Source organism: Hippopotamus amphibius, chromosome 7, assembly GCF_030028045.1.
Source record: "Hippopotamus amphibius kiboko isolate mHipAmp2 chromosome 7, mHipAmp2.hap2, whole genome shotgun sequence".
Taxonomy (NCBI): Eukaryota; Metazoa; Chordata; class Mammalia; order Artiodactyla; family Hippopotamidae; genus Hippopotamus; species Hippopotamus amphibius.
This window is the reverse complement of record NC_080192.1, coordinates 18,049,184-18,071,311: the sequence shown is the minus strand read 5'-3', so window position 1 is coordinate 18,071,311 and position 22,128 is coordinate 18,049,184. Positions and strand designations below refer to the sequence as shown.

General features: G+C 39.0%; 2 protein-coding genes across 14 annotated transcripts in view; one reads left to right on the top strand and one right to left on the bottom strand.

Annotated features, from left to right (window-relative positions):
- Positions 1-5,016, bottom strand: part of GLT8D2 (glycosyltransferase 8 domain containing 2) — a 48,277-nt gene extending 43,261 nt beyond the window's left edge. For all 8 annotated transcript variants that reach the window (XM_057741134.1, XM_057741138.1, XM_057741141.1 and 5 more), the window contains exons 1-2: positions 4,420-5,016; positions 4,203-4,291 (exon numbers count right to left, since the gene is read on the bottom strand). The gene's annotated coding sequence lies outside the window, so the exon portion shown is untranslated. The remainder of the gene's footprint in view (positions 1-4,202; positions 4,292-4,419) is intronic.
- A 111-nt stretch (positions 5,017-5,127) lies between these two features.
- HCFC2 (host cell factor C2) overlaps positions 5,128-22,128 on the top strand; it is a 40,655-nt gene continuing 23,654 nt past the window's right edge. For all 6 annotated transcript variants that reach the window (XR_009054695.1, XR_009054696.1, XM_057741887.1 and 3 more), the window contains exons 1-7: positions 5,128-5,297; positions 6,727-6,875; positions 8,538-8,698; positions 16,021-16,229; positions 16,987-17,071; positions 18,690-18,796; positions 18,901-19,089. Coding sequence is in view for 4 of the 6 variants with exons in the window: in XM_057741887.1 (XP_057597870.1) it covers positions 5,135-5,297; positions 6,727-6,875; positions 8,538-8,698; positions 16,021-16,229; positions 16,987-17,071; positions 18,690-18,796; positions 18,901-19,089 (1,063 nt within the window). In the remaining 2 variants the exon portion in view is untranslated. The remainder of the gene's footprint in view (positions 5,298-6,726; positions 6,876-8,537; positions 8,699-16,020; positions 16,230-16,986; positions 17,072-18,689; positions 18,797-18,900; positions 19,090-22,128) is intronic.

The following is a 22,128-nucleotide window of genomic DNA, read 5'->3' as shown; positions in this document are numbered from 1 at the left end:
TATATGGCAAGAAGGTAAGCACTGCTCTGCTACTCTTGGTAAGTTTTATACCAAAACCAAAACCAACCCTAAACATTTAATTTTCATCTTCAATATGTCCAATGTTTTAAATTATAGTAGAACAAATAAATAAAGTCTACTATTTTTTGATTTCTCTAGACATTTAAAACCAACAGTGAAAGAACTTTAAATATTTTGAAAAAAAAATTTAAAGATCATGAACAGACAATTGTAATTCTTCCCATTGAGAATTAAGGTCGCTTTGCAGGGTTTCAACTTGCATGGTCATTTTCACAGAACTGCACTCTCATGCAAAGCAAGGACAGCCTGTACTTTGCATATATTATCTCATTTGAGCTTCAAAATAACCTTAAGAAATAGATGCTATTATCATCCCCATTTTATAGACAAAGCATCTGAAGCTCAAAAAAAATAAATAATTTGACCAAGACCATGTAGCTAGTAAACAGCTATGCCTACTGAATTCTAAATCCCATGATCTTAACCCCTATGCTATACTGAGACTCCAGGTAAACGATGGTGTTTGATATGGGGGAATGGGAGTGAAGGAGAGACAGTGGTGACAGGTGAAGGCGTCTTCTCTGACATAACTTCAAAAGGCTAGAGCAGCATTGTCCAACATAGCTTTCTGTCTTCTATTACATTTTTATAGAATATAAACATTTATATAATCCATGATATAGAAATATAATATATTCAACCCTAGTACTGAAGCTAAAAACAAACAAACAAAAACACTTTCCTAGACTCCTATAGCTACCCTCCTGCAAGAAGACCCCCACTCTGCTCTTCTCTTCTTTCTCTGTAATGGAACCTTGACTATCACCTAGGCACTTGGCCATTCTAAATAAAAACTACATTTCCCAAACTTCTTTCAACTAGCTGTGCCCTTGTGACTAAATACTGGCATATGGGATGTAAGCAGAAATAATACATATAATTCCAGAATGTGTTCTGGAGAGAGGTACATTCCTTTCCCCTACTCTTTCCTGCTGGCTGGAGTGTAGATGCAATAGCTAGAGCTGGAGCAGCCATCTTAGATCATGAGTTGGAAAGAGGAATTCCAATCCACAGACTCCAATCCACAAAGCCTACAAATTCCTGAAGATGTAATAGAGCTGCCATGTTGGCTTTGGACTGCCATTCCCATAGTTCACTTACATGGGAGAAACATAAACTTTTAAAGCCTATTTCTGTCAGTACAGCTAACGTAATCTTAATATACCAAATGCCCCACTTCTGGCCAGTGAAACCTAAGGGCAAGTGTGCTGTGTGGCTTTTGGGCAAGATGCTTTCCCTCCCCGTAAAAGGAGAGTACTAGTTCCCCATCCTGGCTGTCCTCCTGCTTCATGCTTTTGGGCATGGTTGCGTGGGGGACACAATGTTCAAATCTACAATAACCTTCTTTTGACCACAAAGGAAAGGTCACAAGAAATTCAGAGCTGCTACCTGGAACCATAACACCATTGAACTGCTGAACTAACCTTAGACCTACCTACTCCAGATTTCTTGTGCAAGATAATTAAGTGCCTTATCACTTAGCCACACGGTGTTAGGTTTTCTGCTGCTTGTAACAGAAAGCATTTCTGAATGACATATTCTTTTGCTATAATTTAAATATTTGTGTCCCCCTCCAAATTCATATGTTGAAATCCTCACCCCCAAGGTGATGGTGTTAGGAGGTGGGGCCTCTGTTATTTTGGTGCTTAGGTCATGAGAGTGGAGCTCTCATGAATGGGATTAACGTCCTTATAAGAGACCCCAGAGAGCTCCCCCATCCCTTTCACCAGGTAAGAATACAGTGAGAAGTCAACAGTCTGAAACCTACAAGAGGGTTTTCATCAGAATCTGACCATGCTGGCACCCTGATCTTGGACTTCCAGCCTCCAGAACTGTGAGAAATAAATTTCGGTTGTTTATAAACCACCCAGCCTGTAGTATTGTGTTATAGCAGCCTAAATGGACTGAGACATCTCAATTGCTTTCTCAGTCTTAGCTTTTCAACTGGATCCTTCTCCTGGGCCCACAATTATGTTCAAGTCCCATCCCTGGAAAAGAAGAACAGCTTGCTCTGTACCCAGCCATTTCTCCCCTCCAGCCACTGTTTTTTCTTTCCTTTCAGGGGCAAGTCTCTGTAAAAGTAGACTGCACATGTTATCTGTGCTTCCTCACTTGTTATTCATTCTTCGATCTTTTGTGGCTTCCCTCCTCCCACTCCACTGAGTATTTTAATCTAGGCCATTAATAACCTCTTAGTTTGCAAATCCAGCAGATGCTGTTTCTTCTTCTTTTTCTTATCTGACCTCTGTATGGCTCTTGGCTTTGATAACCACTTCCGCTCTGTGAAAGCCCCTTTGCCTGCGGCTTCTTTGACTTCGCCCTCACCCAGTTCCCTTTTGACTTCTCTGGCTATTCATTTCCCATCTCGTTCAAGAGCGTCTCCTTCTATCTTTACGTCTTAAAAGTTGGCTTCTTCAGCATGCTATCCCGCCTCACTCTTCTCTTCCCTTTCTACACTCTCTTCCTAGGTGGTAACTTCCATTCTTAAAGTTTCAAAGATTGAAGGTAGCTTTCTTGAGAATTGGGGACTTATTGTAGACTCCTCACTTAGAGTTGAGTCAAAGGTGCTCTGGTAAAATATCTTTCCCACTGGATTAAGCATCTTGTCATGTATTGAACTGTCCCCCAAAAAGATATGTTGAAGTTCTAGCACTTGTGAAGGTCTAATCACAAGTTCTACCTGTGATTGTGACCTTATTTGAACATAAAGCTTTTGCAGATGTAAATAAGTTAAAATGAGGTCATTAGGTGGACCCTAGTCTGATATGGCTGGTGAACTTATAAGAAGAGGAGAAGAGACACAGACACATAAGGACAATACTGTATAATGATGGAGGCAGAGGTTGGAGTGATGCAGCTACAAGCCAAGGAAGGTCCAGGACTGACAGCCACCACCATAAGTTAGAAAGAGGCAAGGAATCATTCTTCCCTACAGGTTTCAGAGGGATCACATCCCTGCTGATACCTTGATTTAGGATTTCTAGACCCTACAACTGTGAGACAACAAGTTCCTGTTGTTTTAATCCACCTGGTTTGTGGTACTTTGTTACAGCAGTCTTAAGAAACTAATACAGACCTCCACCTCTGTCCTGAAGCTTCTAACCTAAGCAATCAGTTATCATTTGTAATCTCTTTTGTCTTAACATTTTGCCTTTCATCTTTCCCTTAGTTCAGAGAGTTTTAGGCTTTCAAATATCATGTACCAGCTTTGATTTTTTTAAAAATTTGAATATCAGCATTGGATTTGCAATTTTTAATTTTACCCTTAGTCTTTTGCTATAAGGATATAAAAACAAAAACAAACAAACAAAAAAACCCAAAAAAACCCTACCATCCATTTACAGCATCATTCATAAAAGTTAGGACATTTTAACACTAAACGCTCAGAATACAGTTCTTTAAATGAAACATCTAAGTTTTATGAAAAACTCATTGCTCTATCCCAACTATTCCAGTATTGTTTCAGATACATAAAAACTTTATAACCGAAACATTTAACAGCCTATGTCATGTATGCGACCAAGAAAAATATCAGCACATAAATATTTAAAGTTTTTGTTTCCTGCCATTTTCCTATTTCAACTCCAAATTCTCCTTGACCATATTATGAAATTGGGGCATTAATCAGTGAGAGGAACAACTTGAAAAGCAGGAGCTGGAAAGAATAGTAAGAATTCCTTTTTAAAAGGGAGAGAATTACCTCTGAAAAGGAAATTTAGATGAATGAGAAGGTGGGAGAGACACGAGTAGGGCTGAGGGAGTTAGGGGAGGGGAGATGAGCTAGGCATGTAACAGAAATTGACAGCAATAAGATGAAGAAATTGAAATTTTAGGAAATTCGGTCTACATTATGTGTATTCCCTCTTTGCTACCTTCTTGAGAGTGTGACGTAGGGATTTTAGTTGCTTTCAATTTTCCCTTCTCTGCTGGACTTGTATCTCTTTGAGTGTGATTCTGTGCAGGACCAGATCACAAGGCAGCCCGGACTTAGCAGTGTTACTTAAGACGGTACTCAGAGGAAGTACGGTATAGTGGCTAGGGGTTGGGGCTCTGGAATCAGAAGTTCTGCGTTTGAATCCTGGCCCTAATTCTTTTCTGCTCTGTGCCCATGAGAAAATTACCTTCCTTTCCTGTGCCTCATTTTTCCATCCACGAAACGGAGATAACAGTACCCACTTCACTGGATTGTTGGGCGAGCTGATGATCATCTCTGCATATAAGGCAAGGAGTTCAGTGCTTGTCAATGAAAGATCCTCAAATGTTAGATAGTAAATGAAACAGATCTATATATAACCTCCCACCTGCTTAAACAAAAACAAAACAACTTTCGCGGCTCACCGTTCCTAAACTTCTTGGCGTGTCACCCTCCAAATCTGATCTGCCTGATTTGCCTTTGAAGGCTAAACTCCGACCTTCTCAGCCGGGGGAGTTGGGGGGGGGAGGGGCCACGCAGCGCTCGGGCAGGTCCATCGCGGTCCAGACTCCCTCCTCCGCCGTCGCCGGCATCCTCTACGCCCCGGCGGCGCCTCGGCGCGCGGTCACGCCCTCTGCGGAGATGGACTTCCCTCTCCTCTCCCCGCGCTCCTCGCACTTCGAAACCTCTACGCGAGTTTTTTTCTTGCTGTGTTGTCATCGTTTAAAGGCCCTGACCCGCCCGCGCGTCCTAGATGCTCAATGAAAGTGGCCGTAAAGGAAAACGCTGTATCTTCTCCCGCAAACACAAAACTGGAAGCTCTGGGTGGGGAGGGGAGACGGGCCTGTAGGAAATCTCCTTCCACCCTAAAAGCCGTTGCCCGGGGTCCCGAGGCCAGCCACGTCGCCCGGGGGTGGGGGCCGGGTTCCCTTCCCAGGACCTCGCTCCGCTCCCCTCAGCGCTCCAGCCTCGCCCCGGACGCCCGCGGTCACGTGGCCAGCACCTTCGCCCGTGGGGTCCGCCCCCCCCCCCACCCCGACCACGCGCCCACAGCTGGAGGCCGGTCCCCGCCCTCCCCCGGGAGCAGCGGCGCCAGAGCTGGCGCGGTGCATTGTGGGCAGAGGGGCGGGGGTTGGGAAGATGGCGGCTCCCAGCCTCCTCAACTGGAGGCGGGTTTCCTCCTTCACGGGGCCGGTCCCCCGCGCCCGGCACGGACACCGAGCGGTGGCCATCCGGGAGCTGATGATCATCTTTGGAGGGGGCAACGAGGGCATCGCGGACGAGCTGCACGTCTACAACACGGGTAGGCGCGGCGGCGGGTCTTCGGCCCCGCCTGTGGGAGTCGCGGAGGGGGAGGGGAGACGAGGCGGCGGCCGCGGCCCTGACAGCTGTCACCGCCGGGTCACTACCTCCTCCGGCGGGCGGCGGGGAGCGGGTCTCTGCCTGGCAGCCCCGCTCCCGCAGCGTCCCGGGCCGTAGCGCCGTTTCCCCGGCGTCCGCGCGGCCGTACCGGCCCCAGAGCGCGGCGCGTCGGCCCTCGAGCAGGCGGTCCCGGACCCCCCCCCCCCCGCCGCCCCAACCCTGCTGGCGGACGTCGGCGAGAGAGACCGTTTCCACCGGCCTGGGCCTCTTCCCGAAGTTTCGCCCGCGACGCAGCCCGGAGATCCCTCCCTGTCAAAACCCAGCTCCAAACTGGAGCTCCTCCCGGCCTCTCCTGTCTTTGCCTGCCTTCCCTCCTTGGGAGGAGGAGGATACAGGGGAGATGAGGGAAAACGAGAGGCCCCGTATCTGGCAGGTGGCAGTCAAGATCCTTACCCCGCTGGTGGCCCACTTAACTGTCGGGGAAGTGGTTCCTGGGTGAGACCGGCGCCCGTCTCTGCGCGGTTGGGTGTCTGTGCCCAAGCTCGGGGAGGACTGTCAGCTTGAGCCGCTGCTGCAGATCAGAAATGCCCCCGGCCGCGGAGGCCCTCCTTTGAGTACCTCCGTGGAATAGAAAGGAGGTTGGAATTTCATTTTTCCCACTTGTAAACGCTCCAGCTATCATAAGGAAGCTGTTTTCTTTTAAGGCTAGTCAGTGAGCTTGAGGTCTGTGTCGTGACCAGTAACTTTTCTTTGAGCAAACAACTTAATCGTAGTCATCACTTAGAAATTAATAAAACGGTGGAGTAGGGGAAACTTTATTTTTTTCACCTTCTCCTCCTTCTGGCACCCCAGCATGAAAAGTTAAAAAGTTAGTCGACAATTTGGTAGAGTGTAAAAACCTTAACTTTGAAATAAGTTAGACGTGGCTCGAATTCTGCTCTGCCGGTTGCTCACGATCAGCGCTAAAGTTACTAAGCCTGTGTCAGATTTTTCACTTGTAAAATGGAGAGGATGATACTCCCCAAGTAGGAATTTTGTTGAGAAATTAAATGATATAGATCAGGGTTTTTCAACAGCAGCACTGTTGACATTTGAACCCCATAATTTTGTTAGTTTCAGGGGGCTGCACTGTACATTGTAAGGTGTTTGGCAGCATCCCTAGCCTTCTACCCACTAGTTGCCAGTAGCACCCCCACCTCCCTCCAGTTATGATAACTGAAATTTTTTTGTTTGTCCCTGGGTGGGGGGTGGAGGGACAAAATCATTCCCAGTTAAGAACCACTGATATAAATGATCCATGTAAAAGTACATACTCACAGTTGATGATAACTGTTCATTATAATTGGTTTTAATTTTATTTTGGCAACTAGTCACAAATCAGTGGTTCCTACCAGCTGTTAGAGGAGACATCCCTCCAGGCTGTGCTGCCCATGGATTTGTCTGTGATGGTACCAGAATATTAGTATTTGGGGGAATGGTTGAATATGGAAGATACAGCAATGAGTTATATGAGTTACAAGTAAGTGTATTTCAAATTTATTATCTCAAGCTGAAATTTTAATAATGATATTGCTCATAATTCTTTGAAAGGTTGCAAAATATTTTATTAGCATGCTTAAAATAGTGTGAGCTTCACATTTTATAGCTTCAAAGAAAACGTTTCCACCTCACTAAAAAGCCAGTTTCCTTTTTTTTTTTGTCTGCTCAGTGTGGCATGTGGCATGCAGCATCTTAGTTCCCTGACCAGGGATCAAACCTGTGTTCCCTGCATTGGGAGCACAGAGTCTTAACCACTGGACCACCAGGGAAGTCCCAAAGCCAAAGTTTCTAATGTAAGTCTTTTCCAATACCCAGTGCAACATTTGTAACATTAAGATATCTGTTACTTAGCATCAATTGTACAAGTTATATATTGGGCTTTTGTATCTTAGTGCCCTCCTTCTTCAGTATTAGCCTGCAGCAGAAGCACCTGGAGGATTTATGAAAACACAGATTGCTGGGCCCCAGAGTTTCTGAATCAGTATTCTCTACAGAGAATTTGCATTCCTACTAAGTTCCCACCTGCTGCTGCTGCTCATCCCCAAGCAGTTTTCTCATCCCCAGGAGTTTTTGAAAACTTCTGCCTTAGGTATAGAAGTTGTTACCCTCACACTAATAGTCACTTTTTTTTTCCTTTTCTGGCAGTACATACAAAAGGGGTAACAGTTTCAAATAGCCTTTCTAAATTTGACTCCCTCATAAACCAGCCTCAGCTCTGTGTGACAACCTTAACTGACTTTTATTCCTGAACTGTGCTTATATTGCCAGGGCTGTGATCATAAGGGTATCTGGTAGTTGGCAGATGTAGGTGGATTGTGCCTATTTACAAGCAGTTCATTTCAAAAAATTTCAAAAATAGTTTTAGATAGAGAAAGCATCCATGGCTAAAGAGTAAGTTTTGGAGTTTGGTTTATTAAATGATTTCTCTGTTGGACTTCCCTGGTGGTCCAGTGGTTAAGACTCTGAGCTTCCACTGCAGGGGGCACGGATTTGATCCATGGTTGGGGAACTAAGATCCTGCATGCCACAAGGTGCGGCCAAGAAAAAAAGAATTTTTTTTTAATGAGCTTTATGTTTATTTAAAGGTTAAAATATAAGGTAAATATAAAATCCATGGATTATCTAATTTCAAAAAGTGAGAGTACATAAATTACACTTAATCTTTTTTTCATTTTGTTTATTTATTGTTTTTTTTGAGGTACACAAAGTTCAATTATCTGTATGTATACACATATCCCCGTATTCCCTCCCTCCCTCGACTCCCCCCACCCTCCCCGTCCCAGTCCTCTAAGGCATCATCCATCCTCAAGCTGAACTCCCTTTGTTATTACACTTAATCTTAAAGGTATAAAGAATGTTGAATTTTTCATTTGGAAAATATTTTATAACTGCTAGTGTTTATTATTATAAGCCTAGTTTGCCATTGTGGAAAGCTGTGAATATGGAAGACTAGACTGAATTTCTATTGGAACACTCATTTTAATTCCAGAAGTTATCTGGTTACTTGTCATTTGTCCCAGAAGTAGCTTATTGAAGCCTTCTGATTGGATTCAGATTAAAATGTGTTGGTATGATGTTACACTAGTGACAATATAGGAGTGCTTTCCTGATTTTGTCTGAGTGTATTTATGTTCTTTTTTAGGCAAGTCGTTGGCTATGGAAAAAAGTGAAACCCCAACCCCCTACTTCTGGTTTACCTCCTTGTCCTCGGTTGGGACATAGCTTCTCTTTATATGGTAACAAATGCTATTTGTTTGGTGGCTTGGCAAATGAAAGTGAAGATTCAAACAATAATGTCCCCAGGTATGCCAACACTTTTTCAGACCAAATGTTTATTTTATGATTTAGATTAATAACATTTAATTTCTTCCATCTTTAATTATTAAAAGTGATGAAGCTTAGCCATTTGCATTTAAACCTAACAGTGAACAAATTTGTGTCCGTTTGTGCTTTCCTTAGTCCCTGGGTATATCTGTTTTCAAAACTGTGCCTTTTCTAATAAGAAATCATCTTATTAAATTGATATTAATATAACTGCTTGTGGCAATATATTTGTATATGTTGAGCCATAATGAATTTTAGTTGTCATAAGTGATAATGAAAAGTAACAAATGATTATCTTCAAATTATATTTCTCTGGGAATTTGGTGACAAAAATCTGAATATAAAATGAAGGCCATCATTTCCACTTTTCACATAGGAAGCTGTTAAGAGTGGTTCACACAAACAAATACTTCTAGAACCAATTCTCTCCTCCTTTTTCCAAACAGAATTAATCACTACCTCTTTTCTTTTTGATAATGTTTTGATCACATGGTCATTATAGCATTCAGGATTCGGAGGTTTAGAATCCAAAAGCTGTTTTCTGATTCACTGCTTACGGTGTATGTGTCCTTCAGTGGAAGTAATCTAAGCCTGTTTTCCTTCACTGTGAAATGAGTGATTAAATACCTACCTTTCAGTGTCATTGTGATTGCTAAATAATATCATTGGCATAATTTTCAAAGGACTTTCAAGTTGCCATCAGCAATACAGTAGTTGTCATCACCATTATAATGTGCCTTTTTACCTACATTAGATTGATATTAGAGTCTTAGCTTTTTTTTCTCCAAACTTTAAAAAATAACATATACTAAAACTACACGGAAAATTTGGAAACTGGAGAAAAGGAAAAAAAATTTATCCCACTGCTCTAATCCAGATACTTTTAGCATGTCTTTTTTCTTTTTTCCGTTAAACAGATTTTTTTTTCTTCAGATACGGACTTGTAAAATTCAAGAAATTAGTATACGAAGTTCTTTCTCATAGCATCACTGTTCCCCAACATAGGCAAGCACACCTAATTCAATTTGGTGTGTATCTTTTGGGACCTTTTTCATGTAACACATTGTATTAGCTTTTGTTGTATGGAGGGTCAGCGTCTCAGATTTATGCTGCTTGAGGGAATAAGTAGATATATGTGATGCTTTTTAAAGCCTTGATTAAAGCTAGCACATTCATTTCTGTTGACATTCCATTGGGCAAAGCACACCTTAAGGTGAAGACCTGAGTCGATGATGCAAGGATACATGTTCTGCTTTCTGGGAGAGGGGACTTGGGAACATTAATCTGATTCTATGCAGACTTTTTTTTTTTTTTTTAATGCAAGTGAGATCTTTCTTTCTGCTTTATGACTTTGGGTGTGTTTACTTGTTTGGGTTTTTTGTTTGTTTGCCTTTTACCTTCAGTATATCTTTACATGGCAGTAGATATGGATTGACCTGTTTTTTAAAGGCTGAGAAGTAGTCTGAATTATGCAAATTATTTAACCATTCCCCTACAGATGGACATTTAAATATTTCCATTATTTTGCTGTTACACTTTTCGCACATGTATAAATATTTTGTAGGATTGATACTTATAAATGGAAGTGGGGAGACGGTGGTGGTCTAAGGATACATTTAAGTTCGTTAGGTACTCCTGAATCAATCTCCAATGAGATGGACTTAATAACAGTGTACAAGAGTGCCTTACACCCTTGGCAATACTGAATCATCTCACTCTTCTTAGTTTTTGCCAGTATAATCAGTGAAATATATTACATGGGTTTATTTTGATTTATTTTTAAACTAGGAATGAGCTTGATAAACAGTGCTTATTGGAAATTTACAATTCCTTTTCTGAAATTGTCTGTTCAGGTCCTTGTTTATTTTTCCTCTTTTAAAAATTGAAGTATATATTATACACCATAAAAGTAATCATTTTTATATGTACAGTTCAATGATTTTTAGTAATTTATAGTGTTGTGTAAGCATCACCACAGTCCAGTTCTAGAATATTTCCATCACTCCAAAAAGAAACATCTTTTTCATTTGCAGTCAGTCCCCATTCCCATACCAATCCAAAGGCAACTACGAGTCTACTTTCTGTCTTCATAGATTAGCCTTTTAGGAACATTTCATATCTTCTTTCACTTAGCATAATGTTCTTAAGGTCCAACCATGTTGTAGCATGTATCAAATATTTCTTTTTATTGCTGAGTAATTGTTCCATTATATTGATATATCATATTTTGTTTATCTGTTCATCAATTGGTAGACATTTGGATTGTTTCCAGTTTGGGGCTTCTATGAATAATGCTGTTATGATCATTTGCATATAGGTCTTTCTATGGACATGTATTCATTACTGTTGATTAGATACTTAGTAGTAGAATTGCTGAGTCATGTGGGAAATTTATATTTAACTTCTTAAGCACTACCAAACTGTTTTCCAAAGTGACTACCCTTTTATCTTCCCACCAGCAATGTATAAGGGTTCCAGATTTTCCACATCTTTGCTAACACTTGTTATTGTCTGTCTTTTTGATTGTAGCCAATCTAGTGGGTATAAGATCATATCTTATTATGATTTTAATTTGCATTTCCCTAATGACCAATGATGTTGAGCTTCTTTTCATGAGCTTTTTAGCCATTCATGTATCTTGTTTGGTGAAATTTCTATTCAAATCTCTGTTCATTTTATTTATTTATTTATTTTTCCTCCCTTGAGTTCCCCCCACCCTCCTGTTCATTTTAAAATTAAATTGTTTGATACAGATGACCAGCAGGCACAAGAAAAGATGCTGAACATTGCTAATTATTAGAGAAATGCAAATCAAAGCTATAATCAGGTACCACCTCACACCAGTCAGAATGGCCATCATTAAAAAGTCTACAAATAAGAAATGCTGGAGAGGGTGTGGAGAAAAGGGAACCCTCCTACACTGTTGGTGGGAATGTAGATTGGTGCAGCCACTATGGAAAACAGTGTGGAGGTTTCTCAAAAAACTAAAAATAGAGTTGCCGTATGATCCAGCAATCCCACTCCTGGGCATATATGTGGAAAAAACTGTAATTCAAAAAGACACATGCACGCCTATGTTCATAGCAGCACTATTCACAATAGCCAAGACATGGAAACAGTCTAAATGTCCACTGACAGATGAATGGATGAAGAAGATGTGGTGCACACATACAATGGAATATTACTCAGCCATAAAAAAGAATGAAGTAATGCCATTTGCAGCAACATGGATGGACTTAGAGATTATCATACTAAGTGAAATAAGTCAGAAAGAGAAAGACGAATACCATATGATATCACTTATATGTGGAATCTAAAATATGACACAAATGAACTTATCTGTGAAATAGGAACAGACTCACAGACATAAAGAACAGACTTGTGGTTGCCAGCTGTGGGGGGGAGGGATGGACTGGGAGTTTGAGATTAGCAGATGCAAACTATTATATATAGGATGGATAAACAACAAGGTTCTACTGTGTAGCACAGGGAACTATATTCAATATCCTGTGATAAACGATAATGGAAAAGAATATGAAAAAGAATGTATATATTTATATGTATCACTGAATCACTTTGCTGTACAGCGGAAATTAACGTTAACATTGTAAATCAACTATACTTCAATAAAATAAGTTAAAAAAATAAAATTTAGTTGCTTGTATTCTTATTATTGAATGGTAAGTGTTCTTTATACGAGGGTGAGTCAAAAATTGTATGCACTCCGATTATATTAAAACTTCTGTTAGTCGCACTGTCTTATCAGTGCTTTCTGTTCAAGGCTACTGTCTCCCCAGTCACTGCTGTGGATATGAATGTGTTATATCAGTTCATTTGTACTGTGATGTGAGCAAAAATGGATGCCCCACTTGTGATTTGCACGAAAGAAGAGTAGCGTGCAGTGATCCTTTTTTTGTGGTCTGAGGGTGTGCACATCTGCACACTTCTGCCCACACTGTCGACATTCTGCAAAAACTTCGTTTTGAGGTGTTAAAGCATCCTCCCTATTAATCCTGATCTTGCTCCATCAGACTTTCACCTGTTTGGTTCCCTGAAAGCAGCCCTACGAGGATGAAGATTCACTTCTAATGAAGAAGTGAACACAGTGATGCATTCATGGCTCGCAGCTCACCCCAAAACATTTTTTAATCAAGGAATATGAAAGCTTGTTGACAGATGGACAAAATGTATTGAAAAGCAAGGAGATTATGTCAAAAAATGATGTATTGGTCTTTTCTAAAAGTTAATTAAATTCTACAACCAGAGTGCAGATAATTTTGACTCACCCTCATATATTCTGGATACAAGTTTGTTTTTTAGACCATTTTTTTTTTAAAGGGTGGTACTTTATTTATTTATGTATTGGCTGTGTTGGGTCTTTGTTGCTGTACATGGGCTTTCTCTAGCTGCAGTGAGCGGGGACTAGTCTTTGTTGTGGTATGTGGGCTTCTCATTGCAGTGGCTTCTCCTGTTGTGGAGCACGGGCTCTAGAGCACAGGCTCTACAGCACAGGCTCAGTAGTTGTGGTGCATGGGCTTAGCTGCTCCACGGCGTGTGGGATCTTCCTGGACCAGGGATCGAACCCATGTCCCCTGCATTGGCAGGTGGGTTCTTAATGACCGCGCCATGCCACGAGGGAAGTCCCAAGTTTGTTCTTTAAAAAATCAAATATGTGATTTGCAAATATTTTCTTCTAATCTGTAGTTTGTCTTTTCGTTTTCTTAAAGGTATCTTTTGAAGCACAAAGTTTTTAATTTTGATAAGTTCAGTTTATTCATTTTTTTCTTTTATGGATCATGCTTTTAGCATCCCCCTTTTAAGAACTCTTTACCTATCTCAAGGTTATGAAGATTTATTCCTCTCTTTTTCTAAAAGTTCTATAGTTTTAGCCCTTACGTTTATATCTGTGATTCATTTTGAGGTAATTTTTATGCCTGGGGTAAAGTAAGTGTCTAAAGTCATTCTTTTAGATGTGGATGTCCAGTTTTCCCAACACCTTTTGTTGAAAAGACTACCCTTTTCCCATCGTATTGCTTTGGCATCTTTATTCAAAGCTTTTTTATCTTGTGAAGCTAGGTCATATCAACTTCTGAATGACGTATTAAAATCTCTCAGTGTGATTGTGAATTTGTGTTTTGTTCCTTATAGATATAATTTCAACCTGTGTGTATTATTTTGTTATAGACTTATCTTTTGTAAATAGGACTAACAACTAGTATAAAGTGGTATAGCATACTGACTGGCATTCATTCTGATCTGTTTAAGTCTATGCCATATCAGTTGTTAAATAGTTTTAATATCATCCTTGCTATTAATAGCTTATAGTTGGATTCGGAGTTCTTTTATTTTGTTTTCCCTGCACACTCCCTACCTCCAAGACACTTTGTCTTAAAATAGAGAAATTTTTTCCTGCCCTTGTAATTTTATGTCTTCCGTCTACTCTGCTTGTTGTTGCTTCTCCACACCCCTTTTCCTGCCTTTGCTAGATTTGTAAAAATTGTGATGAGGTTGAATATTTCTGTATGTGTATGTGTGTTTATATATTTATATAATTTTTATTTCCTAGTCTGTGAACTGCCTGTTTATATCCTTTTGTCTGTGTCTGTTGTGTGATTGGTCATTATTCTGTGATGTTTACTAATTTTTTTTTCAGTTTTTCTCTTCTCTTTTGACATTGTTTATAGTTTTTTTCCCTAACCATCTTATTTTCATAGACTATGCCTTGCTTTTTTCTCCTTCTCCTTCCTTTTTCTTGATTTATTGTTTTTCTTTTTTTCCTTTTGATCATTTGAAAATTATACATGCTAATTCTGTGCTTCCGTTAGTTGCTTGAAAATTATCACACACATTTAAACTGAAGATGCCTTGTCATCTGTGGGAATAGATTACTATCTTTTTCTTTAGCCTTTTTTAGCTTACTCCCTTTTTATATGTTTCATAGAGTCGTGAATCTTATTCCAGACTACAGTAATGTTTAGAAGTTAATTTTCTGATCAGTCTTTCTCAGTGATTATTTAAATCTCACAGCTACAGTTATCAACTTTAAATTTAATTATAAATTACTAGTTTCTTTGCACACCATTTCTTTTGTTCATTGTAATCTTTCTTGGATTTCTTTTTATTTTTCCTAGATGATCTAGGATCATTTTTTCACAAAACAATTATGTGGCTAAACTTTGAAATTTTATATGTTCTAAAATACTTAATTTTGCCTTCATATTTGAGTAATAATTTGATTACTCAGTTTATTTAGAGATAGATTCCTGTAAAAGTCATTATGCTCAAAACATTGAAAACCCCACATCACAGATGAGACATTTAATGCCAATTTCTAGAGTAAAGAACCTATGTAGGACATTGCTATGACATTATAGAGTGAAAATTTAAAAAGAAAAAAGTTTCAAAGCAACATTTGTAATATACCTCGCTTATACATGTATGGGTATCCATAGAGAGAGAGGTCTGAATGGGTACTTACTAATTATTGTCAATAGTGATTTTTCTGGTTAGCTAGTACCAAGTAATAAACTGCCCCAAAACCTAGTGAAACAAAATAGCAACCATTTTATTGTGCTCACGGATACTGTGTATTGGGAATTCATACAGGACACAGCAGTGATGACTCAGCCCTCAGGTAGAAAGGCTTGAACGGTCACTCCCATGTCTGATGCCTCAGCTCAGATGGCTGAAGGATGGACTCAACTGGGACTGTCATCCTATGTGCCTACCTGTCCTACGTGTCCTCTCCAGATGGTGGTTTTGTGACAGTTGTACTTTCATGGAGGTTCAGGATTCTAAGTGCAAGTGTTCAGTAGTGAAGCTGCATTGGCCTTCTGTGACTGAGCCCTGGAAGTCACAGTGTCATTTCACCACACTCTGTTAGTCGAAGCAGTCACAGCCTGCCCAGCACCAAGGGGAGGGGACATAGACCCTACCTCTTGATGGGAAGAGTGTCAGGCAATTTGAGCTATGGTTTGAAACCATCATGGTATTGTCATGAACTAGAATGTTGGCTAAATGATGGCAGGAATTTTTTTAATCTCTTCTGTTCACTACTGATCCCCACAGGAGTGCGTGGTACACAGTAGTGTTTGATAAATACGTATTGATCCTTTTCTCCCTCCACCCCTCCCCCTAAAAAAAAAAAGAAACCTGTTGAATGAATGAGTTATGGGGTTTCTGCTCTCCTAATACCTTTCTGTACTATATGAATAAGCATATATTATTTTTATAAATAGAAACAAAAAGCAAATAAAAAGTGGATATCATGTTAATGTTTTAACTTCTTCATTATATCCTAGATATTTAAATGATTTCTATGAATTGGAGCTACAGCATGGTTCTGGTGTTGTGGGTTGGAGCATTCCAGTGACTAAAGGGATTGTACCTTCTCCAAGAGAATCCCACACAGCTGTTATATATTGCAAAAGAGATTCTGGAAGTCCTAAAATGTATGTTTTTGGTGGAATGTGTGGTGCTCGCCTGGATGACCTATGGCAGCTTGACTTAGGTGAGTTTAATTTGATTCAGGCTCAGGAATTCGTTATGATTGATAAAGGCAAATATAAAAATTGCTTTGAAGAATATTTTTGATTACAGTATTTATTGAGTTGTTCTTAGATTTGATATGAGTGGTTGCTGATCAGTCAAGTTGAACAAATGAGTGTTTGATTTATGACAGTAACTCTCCTGGGCTCCCTGTAAGTAGGGTCACCATATGTTCTGGTTTGCTTTGGATGGTCCTGGTTTATGCTTATTGTCCCTGTAATTATCAGTGGTACCCCTTTCACTCTGTGAGCTATCCCAGTTGAGGATGATTGAATTCATGTGGTTACTCTGTCTACAGGAAATGTGGCATTAGTAATGTTACTGCTGGTCAGTGAAAAACCCCCTTGGCAGAGCTATTTTAAGGGATCTTAGGAATGAATACTTGGAGGGTATGTGTGCTCTCACTTCTGAGTGTCTTCTGCACAATGTGCGCTTACTTAAAATGTTTAAGTCCTTAATCTGGTCTGCATTCAGAATTGGTAGCACCTTAAATACACCTCTCCATTACAAATACTAACATTCAGGTGTAAATAGATTGCTGTGATTGGCAATTTATGCCAGCTGGAATTGTTTATTTTAAGATGAAATTCAAGTAATGGTTTTGAAACATTTTTGCTTCATTTTGGTAAGTCCTTTTTTTTTTTTTTTTTTAATTCTGCAAGTTGAGGTAATTTGCTGTTATTAGAATAAGTTGCTAATATACTTATTTTTACTTTTAGAAACTATGTCATGGTCAAAACCAGAAACTAAAGGGACAGTGCCACTTCCACGAAGCCTTCATACAGCCAGTGTTATAGGAAATAAGTATGGTGTTTTTTTGTTTTTTGGTCTTACTTTTTTTTTCTTTTTAACAAACAACTGAGATACATGCGAAGAAGAGTGATGCTACTAGTTTCTTGAAAATGGTTTAGTAATGTTTGATTGTGCTTAGTGAAGATAAAGTAATATGCCCACTGGAGCTAAATTACTTACTGTGCCATTTTCTTGTCATGCTGCCTCTTGTACTTCTTCACATTCCTTACAGTGTCACACATAGAGTGGGTATTACATAAGTGTAAGGTAGAGTGTTGTCAAACTGATCTGTCCTCCATCAACAGATTTGACACATCTAACTCACTGTTTCTTTTTACATATTTTTAGTAGTGCTTGATTTGTACTCAGGTGTGTATTCAGCTTCTGTGCTTAATGATTATACTTTGGATGGTGTTATGGATAGAATGTGGACTCTGAAACTAGATTGCCCAAATTCAGATCTCAGCTTTGAAACTTGTCCTGTCTGTTCTGGGGCAAGGAAACTTAATCTGTCTGTACCTCAGTTTCCTCAAGTATATTATGTGGATAATAGTAAAACCTCCTTCACAAGGCTTTCATGAGGACTGAGTGAATTAATACATATAAAATGCTTCAGACAGCATTTTGAAGCCTGGTACATAGACAGCACTCCGTAAAGGTTAGCTGTTGCTATCAACAAGTTCCCTTTTTTTGTGCAACACTGGGCCAGGATTAGGAATATCATTTAAATAGAATTTAAGTTAAGTATTTACCTGTGTAGGGACTTTACCGTAAAAGTGATGTTTTAGGAAACAACCAGTGATTAAGAACCTCATTAGTTCTTCTTAAAAAATAGCCATAAACAAAATCTAAAAGATATTCCTTTTTTTATTTATTTATTTTTTTTTTCTGGGCACACGGGCTTAGTTGCTCCGTGGCATGTGGGATCTTCCTGGAGCTGGGATTGAACCCATGACCTCTGCACTGGCAGGCAGATTCTTAACCACTGCACCACCTAGGAAGCCCGATATTCCTTTTTTTAAACAGCAGAATCCTTTTATTAAGTGTGGCTTTCCACTGGAACTGTAATACATAAAATAGATTTAAAAAAAAAAATAGAGCTTCTCTGATTGGCAAACCTGATGAGCCTTTCTTCTTCAGCAGCCATTGGGCATGTCTCAGGAACCCTTAGGGCCCTGAGGAACATAGTTTAATAGTTTGTATTTGATGATATCAGTGACCAAAGTTATATGAAACTTAATTCTCTTTGGTTACTATACACATAAAATTCTGCTGACTTTGGATATCATAGATCATTTGAGTATCCTTCTGGCTGAGGTATCCCTTAGTATATTGCAATATTGATTTTCAAATGTATTATAATTGAAATATTTCCCACTTTAAATAACTTGCCAGAGAGAAATAATTTTGATTCTATGTTGCTTCATGAAATTATAAACTCTTGAAAGAAGATCACTGTATTCACTATTGTATTTCCGTTACCTTGACAGTGATAAACGATTTATTAGTCCTGAAGCTTTGAGTCAAGAAAAAAGAAATTTGTCTGTCCTTAGCATTTTAAGTCTAAAAAATAAGATAAAACTTTAGGAAAAAACCCAGCTACTTTATGTTTTCTTTTTTTATTGTTCAGGATGTACATCTTTGGTGGATGGGTTCCACATAAGGGGGAAAATATCGAGACTTCACCTCATGATTGTGAATGGAGATGTACCAGTTCATTTTCTTACCTAAATCTTGGTGAGTCTTTTAAGAGTTATTTATTAAAACAAAGTTTATTAATAAAATATTTTCATTTTGTCATTTAAGAAAAGTAGATTAGTCATGGATATTTATATCTTTAGACACAGCAGAATGGACCACCCTAGTATCAGATTCTCAGGAAGATAAAAAAAATTCAAGACCAAGACCAAGAGCTGGACACTGTGCTGTTGCAATTGGCACTCGATTGTATTTTTGGAGTGGAAGAGATGGCTACAAAAAAGCACTGAATAGCCAAGTTTGCTGCAAGGATCTTTGGTATCTTGATACTGGTAGGTAAGAGTATTTAACAAATATAGTTTTTCCTTTAGATAAATAATCAAATAACATCTGCCTTTTGAGACTTACTGTAAAGCCACTACCTCTCTTTTTCATATTGGGTTGCCCAAAAAAGTTCGGTAAGATCTTATGGAAAACCCCAAACGAACTTTTTGGCCAACCCCATAATTAAAAATGAATGGAAGAAATGATATATGTAGATACTTCCCATTCTAGGGGAATTTCTTAATTTCCCTCTCCTTGAGTTTAAAATGGATTTAGTGACTCCCTTCTAAAGAATAGAGTATGGAAAGGGAAACCTAGTAGCTTTGCAGTGTAGAAACCTGGCAAACATCATCTTAAGTAATCAAGGTCAGTATCACTAGTGATAAGTTATGTTGATATCATTTACCCCCGCCTCCCATATCATGTGATAAGAAGAAACTTCACCTCTGTGGTACTTTTCTCCAAAATGCATAACACCGTTGAAATATGAGAACATATCAGACGAACCCAAATTGAGGGACATTCTAGATATTTTACAGAATATGTGAACAGTACTCTTCAAAAGTTTCAAAGTGATGAAAAACAAGGAAAGACTGAGAAATAGTCACAGATTGGGGGAGACTAAGGAGATGTGATGACTAAATGTAAGGTGATACCCTAGATTAAATCCTAGAACAAAAACCATTAATTGAAAAACTGGTGAAATCTGAATAGTCTGTAATTTAGTTAATAAATAGTATTACTCCAATGTTAATTTCTTTAGTTTTAACAAGTGTATTAGCATTAGGGGATACTGAGTAAAGGGTATATAGGAACTCTGCAATTCTTCTGTAAACCTAAAATTATTCCAAAATAAAAAGATTTTTTTAAAAAGTCTTACAACACCAAAAAAATTTTGTAGTATCACATTCATTTTTCAATAAATATTTCTTGGTTGACAGCTGTGTACAGGAATTGTTCCAAATGCTGAGAATACAGTAGTGAATAAGACTCATAATGTCCCTGCTGTCAAAGAGCTTATATTCTAAGAGAGTATGAGGGCAGGAGGATGATGGGCAACCATCAAACAAATTCACAAAATAAGTTTAGTTTTGGGTAAGCATGTGAAGACAGTAGGGTAGAACAATGAGATAGTGATGGGAGGTGCTAGGAATGGGGTGGGGGAGTGGCTACTTCAGAATGGGTAGTCAGGAAAGTGTGAGGCAGCTTTCGAGATGTAGTCCAAATGACGAGACTGTGCTCTCCATGGAAAAAGCCTGGCGGGTGGGGACACTGCAGGAAGAATGAAAAGCAAGTATGAAGGCCCTGAGATGGGAATACTTGGCATGTTTGGCAGCAGATTTGAGCTGAGTAAAAAAGAGTGTAGGAATGAAGATTAGAGTGGTGGCCATGGGGCAGATCATGTAGGACTGGAACATCATGGTAGGGATTAAATTGTTTTTAAAATACAGTGATAGGTTATTTATTAGTTTGAAGGAGGGATGGGTCATGATCTGATGTACATTTTGGAATGGTCACTGCACTTGAAGGGGACAAAAGTACACACAGAGAGACAAAAGAAGGTTTTTGCAGTCGTCAGAGAAATCTTCCACTGTAGTGGTGACAGTGGAGACGGAGAGAAGTGGATAAATTCAGGATGTGTTTTGGAGTTCTTGTTGACAGAACTGACTGATAAATTAGGTATGGCAGATGACAGAAAAAGAGGAAAGAGGGTGAAGTTTTTAGCTTGAATAATTTGGTGGTATTTCCTTTTACTGACATGGGAAAATTGCGGAGAAAACAGACTTGTGAAGAAAATGAAAATTTCTATTTAAACCCTGCTAAGTTTGAAATGAGATCAAGTAGGCAGTTGAGGGAATAAAGAAGTCTGGAACCCAGTAGGGAAATTGGATCTGGAGACGTAGTATGTGTTGTTTCGTGAGAAAAGCAAATTATAAAACATACCTGAAAAATCTGGAAGGATACACTGTATACCAAAGTATTATCTAAGAGGTGAGATTATGCATTTTTAAAAGGTTTTCTCTCTTATCTGTATTTTCTACAGTAGCATGTGTTGTTCTTACAATGTAGAAAGTTTAATTTTAAAGTTAAGATACTTGAAAAAGTAATAAATGGAACAATTAAGTTAGAGACTAAGTGCTTTCTATGCAAGAAGTACATACCAGCAAGTAGGAAAAAATATAGAAAATTGAACTTAGTGATTCATCTTTGAAATTGGGAATTATGAACTGAAGTCCAGAGATAAGCTTCTAAACAATTTCTGAGATTAGAAGAAAAAATGTGCACATATAAATTTTTCTCAGTAACAAATATGTCACTTTAATGAAATTCTCTGAGAGATCTGTGACTTTTAAAAGATTAGAAATCATTGTCTCTGAATGGCCGGTTTTTCCGTAAACCTTTCCATAAAAGGCTGTGGACAGGAATATCTGTCTGAAAGTAATCATGACCACTGTCATAAAAGCAAAATTTAGATTTTGCTTTTCCTCTTGATAACTTTGCCTCAGTTTGGGTGGGGGAGGGGGGGATAAGGGTTCTTCATCTTGCCATTTTTCACTTTTAGTTAAGTTTTGTGCATTTGAATACCTGTAAAGATTAATGTACTTCCATAATGAAAAATAGCAATCTTTTGCTCCCACTTTCCTCACATTTTCCTTGCTTCACAAGCATGTGCTTTCAGCTCTTTTAAACAATTCTTATGGTATTTTCTTCCATATCTCCATATAATATGAATATATTACTTTGATTTTTTTTTTTTTTCAGTTTAGGCATAATATGCTTACTTTCTACTGTGGACGTTAAGGATTTCTCTCTTCTTCCCACCACTCCTCCCCTCTCTCCTATGTACCTTCCCTAACCCCTACTCTCTCAGTATGATTGATAATTTTGTTAGATGAGTGTTCAGTGTTTACATTATAACCATAGAAACAGTCTTCACAGATGAGCTGTATAGAATATTATGAATACCGCCCATGCACAATTTTTTGTTTGCCGTGGATTAGTAACGGTCACTTTGTTCGTTTTAGATTTGTATGTATTTACCACTA